Raw genomic sequence first — 15118 nt, forward strand, 5'->3', positions numbered from 1 at the left:
CATATGAAACTTTGTTAGATACTTTGCAAAAATAAGGATTTAAAAAATATTTCTCACAGGAGAATCATGATCAATAGGCCCCGAGTAGATAACAAAGAACATATGTTGAATTGTATCTGAACGTTTTTTTATTCGTCTTGTTTTTGGTAGGGAAGCTTCTGTTTAGAATCATTATTTTATATTTGGAGGCAGAACAGCCAAACCTCGACTTCATAACTTTCTTAATCTTATCCACTTTTGAGTCTCTTTTTATTGTTTGTGCTAAACAGAATACCCTGCCCTGACACATAGAAGGTGTTCAGTAAATGTTGACTTAATGTGTGAATGAATGAATTCATTCATTCATTTGCTGGACCCAGAAATCCCATGAGGTCAACCAAGAGAAAAAAATATGTTTATCAATTGACTTATTTCTTGTCTTACACAATGGTTTTGGGGCCAGTTGCAACCTGACAGATGGTATATTGATACATTATGAATCCTAAGTCTCCTGGGTGTAGGTATATCTTGCTATGGTCAAGAAATCCTGAGAATTAGCAGAACTATTTTCATGTTTGCAAAACCACTAAGGAGAAGGTTATATATTTGTGTGCCCATATACAATCTTTTTCAGTCACACTAATCCTTTGGCCACATGTTTATATGTTTCAGGCTTGTAGGAGACAGGGAGCTATTGGTATAAGAAAGATAGGGGTAGAAGTTAAGTCAGAGGCAGTTAGTGTTAACACCTTAGCATTTGTTGAGGGACTGAAGTCTTTCAGGTTGTAAATAAATGATTACCATGGTGTAACCTTAAGGCCTGAGATTCTCAGAGTAATGTTTTCTACTTCTCAGTGTGGAAAATATATATTCACATGTGTGTGTTTGTGTAAATATCTATATATAATATTCACATTTCACTTAATTATATATATTTAAAAATTACATATGCATAGATATGTGTGTTATATGGTATGTATCTGTGTATATGTGTGTGTGTCCATAAAATCTTTTCTTTAAAGATTTATTTATTTATTTTAGAGATTGAGAGTCTCCATATAATCTTAAGTTCTACATAATTATCCTCCTAAGTAATTAACATTTTTAAGACTTGGGCAATTGATTTCCCCAAGTGATAAGTGGAAAAACATTTGATAATCATTCAGGTCAAAATTCTTCCTTTGAAAGGGTATCTCTATATTCAAACTAGCTCAAGTGAAAAAAAGGGGTTCTGGTATGAATAGAGAGATCTCACAGAAACAAAGGAGAGCCACGCCCTAAGAGAGGGGACTCCATTAGTAAATAAGATAGCCTCTCTTTCTCCAAGTCTAGTCCTCTGCTCTTACTATCTGTCTGTCTCTCTTTTCCTCTTTATTTTCCCACCTCCCCCTCTGCCTCTGCTTCTCTCTATAACTCCCTTTCTTGTTCTGTGTCTCTCTCTTACCTCGTTGTCATTGCTCTCTGCTTCTCTCTGTCTAGCTATCCCTAGAGAGGACTAATGGAATGATTGTCACGCCCAAATAATTCTACCCCGGCACCGTCAACCTTCAGAAACAATGTTTGACCTATTCTCCCAAGCACCACCTATTGTGCCTCATGAATAAATTTAAGCCAAACTTCAGCAACTCGGTTCTCATGAGATGTTTTTATTTGACTCTGCTAAAACTAATGGTCTATAATCAGAAATCTCTAACATTAGCTGTGATTGATGCAAAATAGGTAACGAAGAAAGATACATTTGAGAAATCTATGCATTTGAAACACCACAATCTCTTCTTCATGTTTGATTGGATAAACAAAGTCATTTAACCTTGAGGAGTGGCACCTTAGTTAATTTATAAAGAACATTTGGCATTCCGTTCCACTAATGTAGGATATTGACTCACAATTGATAGATTTCCCAAGTATTCCTTAAATCCACATTTTTCTTGAGTGGAAATGAAATCAATTGGTACCTAACCTCTTAAAAATAAGACAATTAAGGTGCTACTCAATCTTTTCTTTTCCAGCTAACAAGATTTCTCTTACCTTTCCTCATTTAAAAAATCATTTTTAATCCTCGAGTGTATTTGACTCTGTTTTGAAAGTACGTCAATTTCTTACATGTTTTGTGTTCCATTCTGTAGGTGAGGCCATCTGTTTTCATTAGGTCCATGGGACAAATAACCAGTTCGTTGTTCATTAAATATAAAAACTGATTGCACATGGGAGCTTAAATAAGACAGTGACATTAAATTTCTCCATGTGACTGTCTTTAAGAGCAGAGGAGGAATGAAACACAATCTAATAGCAGCAAAGATTTTATGTGAATTCTTTTTTTCCCAGGAGCTCCAAAAGGTCAGAATATTTCCTGAGATACCCTTGAGATTTGGACTCTTCCATGGAGGATGGAAGAGCCTGGATCTAGCCTTCTCTCTCTCTCTCTTTTTTTCCTATCTTTGCATTCGCCTTCTGCTTCTCACTCTTTGGTTTCCAATATTCTCCCTTCTCTTTTCTGGCTCATCTATGTCCTCGTCTTCCTGGCAGCCACAAATTTCTTTAAAGATAATAATAATATAAGCAAGAGCTTCTGTGTATTATTCACCATGTACCAGGCACTGTCCAAAGCACTTTGCATGTATTGGTTTATTTAATGAGTATAATAATTTTAGGACGTGGGTACAATAAGAATTTCCATTTTTCAGAAAAGCAAACAGAGGTTAGGTAACTTGTTTAGGAAACAAAACATTAGAGTGGTAGCAGAAAATTTATTTTTCTTCTAAGTTTGTGTTCTTCGGTTCTGTGACTTGGAAGCAAATGCTTCCCTTAATGGGCCTTATTTAGTTCAGCACAAATCTATTAAATGTTAAGCACAGGGGTGCCTGGGTGGCTCAGCTGGTTAAGCGTCCGACTCTTGATTTCAGTTCAGGTCATGATCTCAGGGTCATGAGCCCCGTGTTGGGCTCCATGCTGAGCGTGGAGCCTGTTTGAGATTCTGTCTCTCTCTCTCCCTCTCCCCCTCCCATTGCCCCCCTCCACCCACTCACACTCACTCTCTCTCTCTCTTAAAAAAATAACAAAACGTTAGGACAGATTTAGACTAGGAGGTGGGATATAAAAGAGAAGCAAAAGTAAATGAAACTCAAACCTTGAACTCAAAGAATTCACAGCCTCTTGGAGAAGACCAGCATGTAAGCGAGAGTTGTAACAAAAGAACAAAGTGAGCTCTTCGCTCATGATAATAAAAATCTTCAAGAGCAAATGGAGGGTAGTATACCTCCCATATGAGGCAACATTTGAGTTGGGTTTTAGATGGTGATAAAGATTAATTTTAAATTAGGCATGAAGAATAATGATGAAAGCCAGTACTTACTGAGTGAGCTATCATGTTCAATACCATACAAGAGCTTTACATGAATTACTGAATCCTTACAACAATCTTATCAGGTGGGTTCCATGGTTATGTCCATTCAACGAATGAGGCAACAGAGGCTCAGAAAGGGTGGGAAACTTGCCCGAGTTACTGAAGTTATGTGTTGTGCCAGGATCCACCCCAGGCAGCCTTGACTCCAAAGTCCATGCTCTGAACCAGTACGCTCTGTCTGTTCATTAAATTTCACTATCTTTCCTCTAGAAGAAGAGATTTATTCTAATCTCGTTTCCAATATTTTTATTATACCAAACTGACTTGGCTTTGTCTAACGCTCCTTTTATTTTCATAGGAAAATAGAGCTGGCTTCATTTCGTTCTTTGGTAGGGCTGCTACGCTATTTTGCTTGGATGTCAAAAGTGACGCCATTCATTAGAGACAGCTCTGAGACTATAATGTGGGCCACAACCCAGACTACTGCCACCAGACCAGAGGTCAGTGGGCTTCCTCTGCTGCCTCGGTGGTATACAGCTGGAGAGGTGTGTTGACAAGTATCCTGAGGCTCTGCGCAGGCTCAGCAGGGAAGAAGGGAAGAATGTGGGGATTTACAGGGCTGTGTGCTGGGGGCTCAGCTGGGGAGTGGCGTGGGATGGCAGTGGTGTGGGCCAGAGAAGATGTGTGTGTTCTTTGCAGAATAAAGACATTCCTCCCAGAGTCGATTTGGCTGTGACCCGAGAGGACTTCCTCAGGGGTTATGGGAATTGAACAGAGAGTATCGGGGAATGGACCAATAGAAACTCAGAGGCTAAGAAGGAGAAGATATCTGGAGAGTGACTTGTGAGTCCTACTAAGGGGCCATCCAGAGAATTCTCAAAAGCCAGTTGAGAGAGAGAATAGCTTTAAGCATCTCCTAGACCAATAGAGTATAAAGCCATTTTATGAGTCTCCATTCAAAGTGCGTGCATTGATAAAAAACCTTGAAATAATATTGTGGAATTCAATGAGAGTGATAAAGCCAGTACCCAGAAAATGGACTTACTTCACTGGAAAGTTATTTTCCAAGCTCCCCCCGCCACCCCCCACCCCAGATGCCTGGTAAATGTTAACATTGTTCCGGAGTCCTGGCATGTGTCCTCAGGTCATAAATAACAATGCTTGGGAGGACTGGGATTTTATCTGTACCTTTAGATGTGGAATGGGTGATTCAGAGTGACTGATGGGTTGTGGGGACATGGGCCAGATGAGAGTAAATTGGCCACAGACTTATTCTGTGAAGTTATAGTTTCCTCCATGGTCTTGCATGGGTGCTCATAAGACTTCATTCCTGCTGTCATTTTCGGGCAGCAAAAAGTGCCTGGGCATCTTTCCATTGCCACAGAGACTATCTGACACTTTTTGTTTAAGAAACAATGAAAACTTTAACCATGACAGAGATCTAGGCCTTCTTTTAGCATATATGTTGACTCCTGTGTCACTAAATTATAACAAATGGTGCTAGAAATATAGTAAAATCCTTAGTAAAAAAAAAAAAAAATATATATATATATATATATATATATGGGCAGGGAGAGAGGGAAAACACACCTGATTTTATCCAGGCACACGTTATCAAACAGTTTTATAGTAATTCTGCTAGCTAGATTTCTAGAGCAAATTGTTTATCATGCCTACCATTGCCCCCAGATGTATTTTTAGATGTTGATCAATAAAAAAAAATTTTTTTTTAGGTGAAGTACAAATAGAGAGGATTAAAATGCAAAGTGTTTTGTTTGGAGCCAGAAATTGCTGGTGACTCTAACCCAAGTTAATTATCACCTACCCATTCTGTTTCTTTAGAATTGAATGTGGTTGCAGGGGACTATGAGGGGCAAGCAGACAATAAAAATGTATTGAAGGTAAATTGGAAAAAAAAAGACAACCCTAGATGCTGTATGTGCGCTGTATGAAATCTGTGCGTCTGGTGAGGATGAATGAATGGAAGCTGAGAGTCTTTTAAAAGAAGTACAGAGAAATAGTCGAGGGAAAGGCCAGTTGACTGAAATGAGGTCAAAGGAAATGAATTCAGTTCATGCATGTGTTCCCCAAGGAGAATGAATGGCAAACAAGTGCTTCCTGATGGGGAGCAAGTTAGAGCAACCCTAGACCCTGATGTACTTACTGGTGACAGTCGTCCTGCTTCTGCCCCGGGAGACAAAGTGACATGGAGAGCTGGCCAGTGGTTGTGACAGTCTGCAAAACTGGAATTCTTCTCCCCTCCCTTCAGAAATCTACTTTCCTTAGATAGTAAGTGGACATGGGTTCTCTCAACAGATAGGCATTTGTTGGACTTTGGGTTTAAAAAACATATATACCTAGTTTTAAAAACGAAGAGAATATTGAACATACAGAGTGATTTTTCCTTTATTCCTGTCCAGTGCCTTCCTAGATCTTTACCTTGCCTTCTACTCATCTCTCACTGTGGAGGTTAAGAAAGACAAAGAAACACAGGGATCAGGCCCAAGAACCCCTAATATACATATTTCTATATAGACTTGTGTATAATATATATTACATGTATGTAAACATATTTTAAAGTAAGCTGAAGTCTACATGAGCCACAGCACACTGAAAACACAATCACAACAGTTGTAATTGTATTAAATTTAGTATGTTTTAAAAACTAACCTATGATTGATGGGCAGAGTAAACTCCTCGGCTGCCTGGTAGCTTCATTGGGTCCTCTCCCACCCATCCTCACATCTCAAACTGAATGTCCCTTTCTCACAGGGCCTTCCCTAAGCTTAAAATGAGCTTAAGACCTTTCTGTTACACTGTGACTATCTTTCATATGGTTTTTCCTTTGTTGTGTCAATGTTTTTTGTGTTTCTTCGTTTTCTTTCTATCTTCCCTGGAATCTATAAGCTCCATTAGGGCAGGAACCATGATGACTTTACTTACCATACTATCATAGTGCCTGGAACATAATATCTGCTCAAAAATCATCTGTAGAAAAAAAAAAGAAAAGTGTTGTAAGTCATTTGCACATGATAATCAACATCAGTATTACACTGCCAAACCAAGTTTCAAGTGTATTTTTCTCTTTTTGGTAATTGATAAGTATCCAGATGGTATTCACATTCATAGTATTCTTTGATGCTGTATACAGGTAACACTTCCATCCCCAAATACAGACTGCCTGGATTTGAATCCCGACCCTGCCACTTTTACCAGCTGGTTAACTAAGGGCACAGTACTTGACTTCTCTTATCTCATTTGTAAAATAGGACATTAATAGCACCTACCTCACAGGTCTATAATGAGAGTAAATGAGCTAACACTTGTAAGGTTCTTATGTAAGTGACAGAAATACATAATAAACGAGCTGAGGCTATACAACAAGGTATAGTTTTGCAAACAAGCAAGCAAATGCATAATAAATGTATGATATATTTTAGATAAATTCATAATATGTGTATGTATGCATGCAGTATGTATGTTTCTAGATTTCTAGGATCTAGAATTCTAGATTTCTATTTATCCATCCAACCAAACTTTCCCCTCGCTAGATGGACTTGCCAGCTTCAAAAGTTTCCTGAAGTCTGAATTCAGTGAGGAAAACCTTGAGTTCTGGCTTGCCTGTGAGGACTACAAGAAGATCAAGTCCCCTGCCAAGATGGCTGAGAAGGCAAAGAAAATTTATGAAGAATTCATCCAAACAGAGGCTCCTAAAGAGGTAGATCTTGATGGGTAGGTGGGTGAGTGTGGCCACCGTTCTCTGAGCTGGGCAGCAGAGAGGACAGGAACTGGGCTCCTGGCACATTGTAAGCAGTCAGGTGAATGGACGCAGACATCCCGATCCCAGGCCTTCCTCCACGTGTGGCTTCGGACGGGTCCCTAATTAAAATTCTCCCATCCTCGGTCCCCTTCGCTGAAAACATCTCACATACATATATGTGTGTGTACTTAGGGCATTTTAAAACTGCAGCTGTTATTACTTTAAAAATTCTCCAAGTCTTGCATTTTGACCAAAAAATTTACCAGTTCATGTTGATGTGTAGCAGATGGACCCATATGACACACTTGCCCAAGCAAGTAGCAATCTCAATTTTCTGTCTGAACGTTCACCTCAGCCTCTTCACAGCAGGAACTGGTAGAGAAACACAGTGGCAAAAACTGGAACTAAGATTTTGAAAAGAGAAATGGCCATGCATAGTTCAATATGCAGATAATTTGTACACTGCAAATTGTCATTTGACCATATCTAAAAGTAATGCAATAATATTTTCCTGGCTCAGTAAACAGATGAATATTTATCAGAATGATTCATTAGAGGAGGTCTATGCACATAAAAGTAATAGATAAATAGCAGTTATTAGTTGCTGGATACAATGTGTTAGAGTTTTAAAGACATCTCTTCTTTTTTATTTTAAGACTTATTTATTTATTTGAGAAGGTGGGACAGGCAGAGGGAGAGGGAGAGAGGACCTCAAGCGGACTCCCCACTGAGTGTGGAGCCCGACATGGGGCTCAATCTCATGACCCTGACATCACGACCTGAGCCAAAACCAAGAGTCGGTTGCTCAGAGCCACCTAGGTGCCCCAAGACATCCCTTCTTTTAAACATTAAGATTAAGAAAGAGCTTTATACTTCTTTGATATTCAACCATTCCGAGTAGAATTGCCTACCTAGCTCAGTATATATTCAGTGTAAGAGAAGGAAGAAGCATTGCTTTAGTGTGGCAGGAAGAAGAGCAGAATGGGAACAGAGACACGTACATCACGGCCTGTCCCTCCTGAGTGTTAGTGGGCATGTAACTTGACCTCATTGGGCTCAGAGTCTTCACATGCAGAGGCAGGCCCTGGATGTCAGCTCTGAGGATGTTCTGTATCGTCTTCCCCCATGCCTGCAGAAAGCATTCCAGCCCCTCTCACCATGGAAAAATCTCACCACAGTCTGACCTCCTCCATCCTGGACCTTGGAGCACAGCTCATGCCCTCTATCCAGCCCATTCTGGCCTGGCACGCCCCCATCAGGCTTTTGTCCCTGACTCTGCCTACAACCACACCAACATCCTCTGAGCCCAGATGGTTTTTCTCAGCACCAAGGACCTCTAGAAGCCCAGGAGAGAACTGGAACATTCTCCAGTGTTCCAATTCAGAACCACAGGCCAATTTGGATTCTGTTTCTTTCTCTTTTACAGCCAGATAGCTTAAGGGCCCTTAAAGCATACACTATGATAAACAGTGATTTCTCTCAAATCTCACTCAGGCACGCCCATGCAGGCTGTACGCTGGCCAGCTCCAAGGGACCGTTCACATAGACCCTAAAATGAACGGTGTCCCCGGGACTTGTGCAGTGTGTCGGCACTGCACTCAGGACATAAGAGCCACAGTGCCTTCCAACACCGCAGTCTACTGGTTAAAAGCTATATTGCTAAGTTTTTGAATCCTCTCTCTACCACTTCCAACCTTGAGCAAATCACTTAACATTCTGCTCCTCGGTTGTAAGATATAGATGTCAGAGCTATGAGGTTAAATGGGTTCACCAGCATGGAGCCTGTTAAGTAACATTCCCAGCAAGGACCCTGCATAGACGAAGCACTCAATAAACATTAGCTGCTATTCTTATTGCTATTCTGTCAAAAGCCCAGTTTCCTGGTTTGTTTCAGGAAAGACCAAGTTTCCTTGTTTCTCTGGAGCCATGCACAAGATCCTGGGTCCCAGACAGGATTCCTTTCTCCTCTTCACTCTTTCCATCAGGCATGAAACCAAACGCTGGGGAAGGAAGGTTGAGAGATTAGGCATCAGGACACTGGATTCAAATTCTGAGTCTTGGATGCAAATACACGTCTTAACTCTGTGACCTTGAGAAAGCCGCTGAAGCTATATATATATATGTGTGTATATATATATAATATATATATACACACATATATATGTATTCATAGGGTTGTCATGAGGATTAGGTACAGTATGCACATATGCGTGTATTAGCTGCCGGTGAAGGGTCTCACACCTGGTGGGTGGCGAACACTGCTTGGATCTTCATCTGATTCGTGCATGTATTGGAGTGTCGCTTGCCTTACCCCATTGCCTATAAAACAGAAATGATGTTTCTCACTTTTTATTACCCTCTGTCCCTCATGTGTTTTATTGGCAACAACTTCCACTTCCCTCCCTACCCGTCGTCAAATCCTGCAACCTGAGCTGACTCATGACCCTGTTTCCTGGCCCACAGGTGAATATTGATCACTTCACAAAGGACCTCACCATGAAGAACCTGATGGAACCTTCCCTGAGCAGCTTTGATGTGGCCCAGAAGAGAATTTATGCCCTGATGGAAAAGGATTCACTGCCCCGCTTTGTGCGCTCTGAGTTTTACCAGGAATTAATCAAGTAGTAATTCAGTCGGGCTATGAGAATCACCCTGTGAGTTACTGCTTCCTTAATAACGCTACATTTTCCAGCAACCTGCATACTTTCCCATAGCAGCTTCGTTCAAAGATACCCAAACAGGGACAAATCCCAGGGAGTGTTGCTTACTTCTTGTGCACTTTGTTTTGGATGTTTATATTGTCTGAATGCCTTCCTTTCCCGGGGTTCTTCTTCATGTCCCATTCTTAATTAAGTTCTACTCAGTGTGTTCTTGTCAAAGCCAATCAGAATCACAGAAAAATTCTGCTGAAGGCAAGCAAATATAAGACAAGAATATGATATCATTGAACGTGGGTCCATTTGGTTTGGGTAATGAATCTCCACCTAAACTGGTCTGAAAAGAATGTGGATGTAGAAAGACCAATTTCAAGTGAGATTAACTGATCTCATTTGTTGTTTTAATTCTGATCCAGGGGCAATCACCCCTCTATTTCCGACTTTGGTTAGTAAAAGATAAAATGAATTTTATGAGGCAGCCATTATTTGATTTTTTAAAGCAAATACATTATGTAAAATATCAATTTTCCCTCTAGAGCGTCTTTGTGTTGGCTGGAGATCACTAACAAGAGATATAACCATGAATGTTACAAAACAGATCTGAACACAATCCCTATTGATTCTTCCCTTATACCTCTCTCAACTCCCCCCTACCCAGTTACCATATTCTGTATTAAATCAATGACCTGGCAACGGAGTATTTAATAAATGTATATATGCCTCTAGTGTTTAGGCCCAATGTTTCAATTTTCAAATTATTTTAAATCCGTTTGAGTAGAAAATTCCAAAATTTTCAACTCCAATCATGTCAAATAAAACAGATGCTATCCAGCACAACGTCCCTTACCTCAATATCAGGAGAACTATAAGCTAAAATGGAAAAATTCTGTCAAGTCTAAAATGGTTAATTACCCTATGATGCCATCTGTTTGTTTAGGAAATGATTATCTTCAAAATACCAAATTATCTTTAGAAAAATTAATTTGACTACATGTGGAGGCTCTCTAAGTAAGAGTTTCAAAGAACCCCGCATTTTGCAAAATAGTGTGACGTTTTTCTTTAGCAACCCCATCTTGCCTCTCTATTTTGCTCCCTGTGTTAATGGATCGTATTTACCCTCAAAGTGCGCATTTATGTCCCAATGTCTCGCGCAAGCAGCTGACTGATAGGCCGTGGTATATTTTAGTAGCTTTAATCTTTTAATTATGTCTTTCATTATTATAAGTCTTGCTAGATTTCTTTTTCTTATCTTTAGTAGATTTGATTAAGTAGTGATTTACATAATTTAGTAATAAGGAGAAGCAAGCTAACCATGTACAAGGCTAACCAAGATGAGGATATTGAGTTAATTTTGGAAGAAAGTATCTATGAAAGGATGAATAAAATTCCGGAATGTTGAAGGAGAAGATCACATTGTTTAGTTTTGTATTTCCTTCTTTCACATTCCTTTCTCCTCCACACACTCCTAATTTTTCATGTTTATGGCGCATTTATTCAGTTGTTTCTTAAGAATATTGAAAGCGAAGCAACCACGTTACTGTAGTCTTCAGCCGAGTGCTGGCTGTGTTGGTTGGCTCTTCTCTGGGTTTGCTCTTTCGAAGGACGGCATGCCCTTCTGAATACTTGGCTATTTCACATTCTGAGAGTGGGTTGGAGTGAGTGGGTCCACTGCCGACAGTTGCCAGTGTGTTAAGAGTCCATTCATAGTTGGAAATATTGCTCACTTCAGAGACACTGGTCACCAAGCAGTCGACAGCTAGGCCAAATCAACACCACGAGCATCGAGAAGTCCTCCCCGTGTGCATTTGTGTAGGAATGACACACAACTCAGAGCAGAACTTCCTGGCACCACCTTGCTCAGCATATGTCTACACTGCCCAAATCAGTAACAAATCTCCAGCCCTTTACTTTCTCATGCAGCTAGAAATGTTAAGAACCCAAGGATCTAGGGGAGTTATTGTTCTTGGATGCCAAACCTTTTTTACGCAGAATGTTAATTGAATTGAAAATTCAAAACTTTTTATTCACATGATTTCAAAGAGCCAAATGTTTGAAAATGCCCAGAGAATGTACTAGATATTACGGAGCTCACCCAGATGGTTGACGTTACACAGACCCAGATCAACTGTATTCACAAACTGACTACACACCCTATGTCAGTGGGTAGGACTTGTGAGTGGAGGGTAAGGAGGACCTTCCCCTTTTCATAGGCTGAACTCCGGAGGCAAAGGGCAGGAAAAGCACCACCATGAGGGCTGTGCAGTGAAGGGGAAAAAAAAGAATGAATGCTTTCCAGTCAAACGATGCCATGTAATATATAAATCTGTATATATGACTTTAAATTTATAGTTTACACACACATTAGAAACCATTCTAACACATGAACTGATAAAATTAAAAGGAATACAAGTATCACAACCCAAAATGTGAAAGCAAACAAATCAAAATTGCCCGAAATGTTCTTTCAAATCTTTTTAAAGTGTTTTTAAACTTAGGAAAAAAGAAAGAAAAAAAAAAAAACAGCGTTACTGGAAGTTTCCATGGCAACACAAAGAAAATAACATTCTTTTAGTTCTGGGAAATCAGAAAAACTGGGATGGTCTTTCCAGGAAAAAAAAAGAAATGTATAACATCTCTTTATCACTCCCTCTCCCTTCCCACCTCCCTCCCCACTTTGTCTTGAGTAAATTGCTGGGAAAGCAAGAAACTTAATGCAAGAGTCCTGTGGTGCTTGGTGCTTTCATTTCCCTCCCTCCCGGAAATGGAACTACAGTCGTAAGTGATCTGGGATGTAGAGAGGTAGCGGAGCCAAACTGTGGTCAATGGGAAGAGGAGTATACACTTCTCACTCTGGAAAGAAACCCCAGATGAGGCCAGGGAATGGCCCACAACCTAAGATTCTCTGCCTGGGTTTGAAACAGTTTGGGGTTGGCGTCAGTTTAGGGTCCAAACTGGACCAGATTAAAGAGTTAGACTGTTGATTCTAGAGGAAATTAAAAGGCTGTGTTTATCTACTAAAGCAGTGCTTGTTCACTTGAACAACACACACACACACACACACACTCCTTCTCCCAGATAGACCTTCTGAAATGGAGAACTGAGGCTTTTCAGTCCCTTTACTTTCACATCAGTAATATCAAATATATGGAAACGTTTTGCTTCCTTTGCCTCACAAACTCTAATTCTCTATCATATAAATTACACTATCAGTAGAGTTCAGTTTTTAGTGCATAACGAGAAAAACTTGGTGAAAGAGATTGTTTTCATTTTTACCCTATACAATTCCATGGATTTGCTTGGTTGATGGGTTCTCTCTCCAGACTCCATTGCAGTAGGATGGGGTTATTAATTGTCTCCCAAAGAATAATAGCTGTTCAGAAGTTTTAGTAAAAACTTGACCATCACCAAATCAATGGAGACACTCAGAAGTATCCCCTGCCAGGGCTTTGTCAAATTATCTTTCCCATCACAGATTTGATCATGAAAATTATTTAAAAGGCTATCCGTATGTTAGCAGCCCATTCTCCCTGTTTCCTGGGACTTTAGCAAGTTTGGGAGATAAAGGCTCAGGGGAAGAAAGAGGAGAGAGGAGGGAAGGGTAGTGGTGAAGAAGGGAGTGCCAAACCTATGAAGTTAATCTACTTACCAGGAAACATTTAAGAACAGCTCCCCTTGACTGAAAATCCAACCACTTCTTGCTGTCACCACTACGATTTGCAAACAAGGCATTCCTTGACTCACAATGCAGCTAGATGAAGAACTTCATTTTCAAATCCTAGAGAGTCTTGATTAGAAGGAAGAAGAGATGTAGAGGATCTGCTTTCCCCACTTGGCTCACCTGTGTGGGGGAGCAGAGAGTGGAGAACTGAGTTTCCAACATCCAAACGTCTAAACCCAAGAGCCAGGGAACTCTATGTAGGTTCTGGACATGAGGTCTTCATGCATCTCAGTATATCCTGACTGACTTGTCATTAGACCTCTCTGGTTTTCTGGTCTCCATTCTATTAGACAAGTATGTATGTAATGCTTGCTTGGGAGGAGGCTCTTCAGGTAACAATTTAGCAACTGCTGCTTGGGTTCAATATACTTTTGCCCAAATAGGGCATGTGGCAGACCAGAGCAATTGATATCCAAGGAAAGGCTTTCCCCAGTATCAGTGAACCATCGTGGAACTGAAAAGATCAACTCTTCCAACTGAAGACACATTTGCAGCTTTGAATGGAAACTCAAAGCAGGGAGTGAAGGGAAAAAAAAATATCTTGGGAATATTATCCTCACCTCACAGTTTAATAATAATCTTCTTATCTCATTTTTCTAGTAGAGAAGCTACACATCAAGCTTATTCAAATCCAGTTTAAGAAGCCTCTTGCAAGGTACTTGTTTTCTCACCTGAGGTATTTTCCCTCCCCACCTCACCCCTATACCTCCCTTCCTCTCTTCCCCCTGCAAGAGGAAACATTTAAAACAGAGGGGTCTAATCACAATTATGTCATAATGGATACATTAAAAGCATTTAACTTCCTGTCTAAGAAAATGTATACGCTAAGGCATAGGCAAAACAGTGGGAAATGCTGAGAGATTTTCCAATGGAGAGAAGTAATCCAGATCATATTTTGCTAAAAGTTCTTTTTATGTCACATGGTATCAGGATTTGGGAAAATTAAATTTTTTTTTAAATGCTGGAAACTGCATCTTCAGGAAATATGTCCCAGAGACAGGAGTAGAAATGAAAGATTGAAAATCCATCTGTCAGCATTTATCCCGGAAGTTTTTCATTTAGAAACAATTGTGTTTATCTTCTGATTTTGCAGTCAATATGTTGTGTACTATGTGACTCATACTTCTTGGTAAATAAAGCACCAAACATGTATCTGTAACCATGATCATGTATATTGTATTAAATATATATCTGTATGACAACCTCTGTGAGTCCTTCTTAACTCCCGAACGTGCTTGATATGAAACTATGCCTTAAGATAGGCTTTTTTTGCTCACTATGCTCCTTACACCACTTGCGCCCTAGATCAGTTGGGATGATCCTTATCCAATAACCATCAGTTATAAAATAGCCTGACAGCAGAACTCAGAAAGGGAGATACAAAGTGCCCCAGACTCATACACTCTGTTGACTACTTTCCCTTGGATTCAAATGGCAACTTATTGACCTCCCTGTTCACTGTTAGAACTAAACACATTAACACATTATATCATTTGGATCCTGCAATAGTCAGTGAGTATAGTCATTCCTTTCTCGGCTTGCGCTGGTGAAAGCTGAAATCCTGGGGCCATTGCAAGCAGCTCAATTCTATGACCTTAGATTTGGTGCTCAGATAGTTTAAGTAATGGGCTGAAATTATCCAACTAGGGTTGGGACTGGGG

General features: G+C 40.1%; 1 protein-coding gene across 2 annotated transcripts in view; it reads left to right on the top strand.

The window, feature by feature from the left end:
* Positions 1-14659, top strand: part of RGS5 (regulator of G protein signaling 5) — a 48535-nt gene extending 33876 nt beyond the window's left edge. Inside the window, exons 4-6 of one of the 2 annotated variants that reach the window (XM_031029414.2) lie at positions 6874-7040; positions 9546-9736; positions 14058-14659. In XM_031029414.2, the coding sequence (XP_030885274.1) occupies positions 6874-7040; positions 9546-9707 (329 nt within the window). In that variant the 3' untranslated portion in view covers positions 9708-9736; positions 14058-14659. Of the gene's footprint in view, positions 1-6873; positions 7041-9545 lie in introns of both variants that reach the window. The other variant, XM_006734511.3, reaches the window with a different exon arrangement.
* Positions 14660-15118: the final 459 nt, after the last annotated feature.

The sequence above is a fragment of the Leptonychotes weddellii genome, chromosome 6 (genome assembly GCF_054177405.1).
Source record: "Leptonychotes weddellii isolate Sample4059 chromosome 6, ASM5417740v2, whole genome shotgun sequence".
Classification (NCBI taxonomy): domain Eukaryota; kingdom Metazoa; phylum Chordata; class Mammalia; order Carnivora; family Phocidae; genus Leptonychotes; species Leptonychotes weddellii.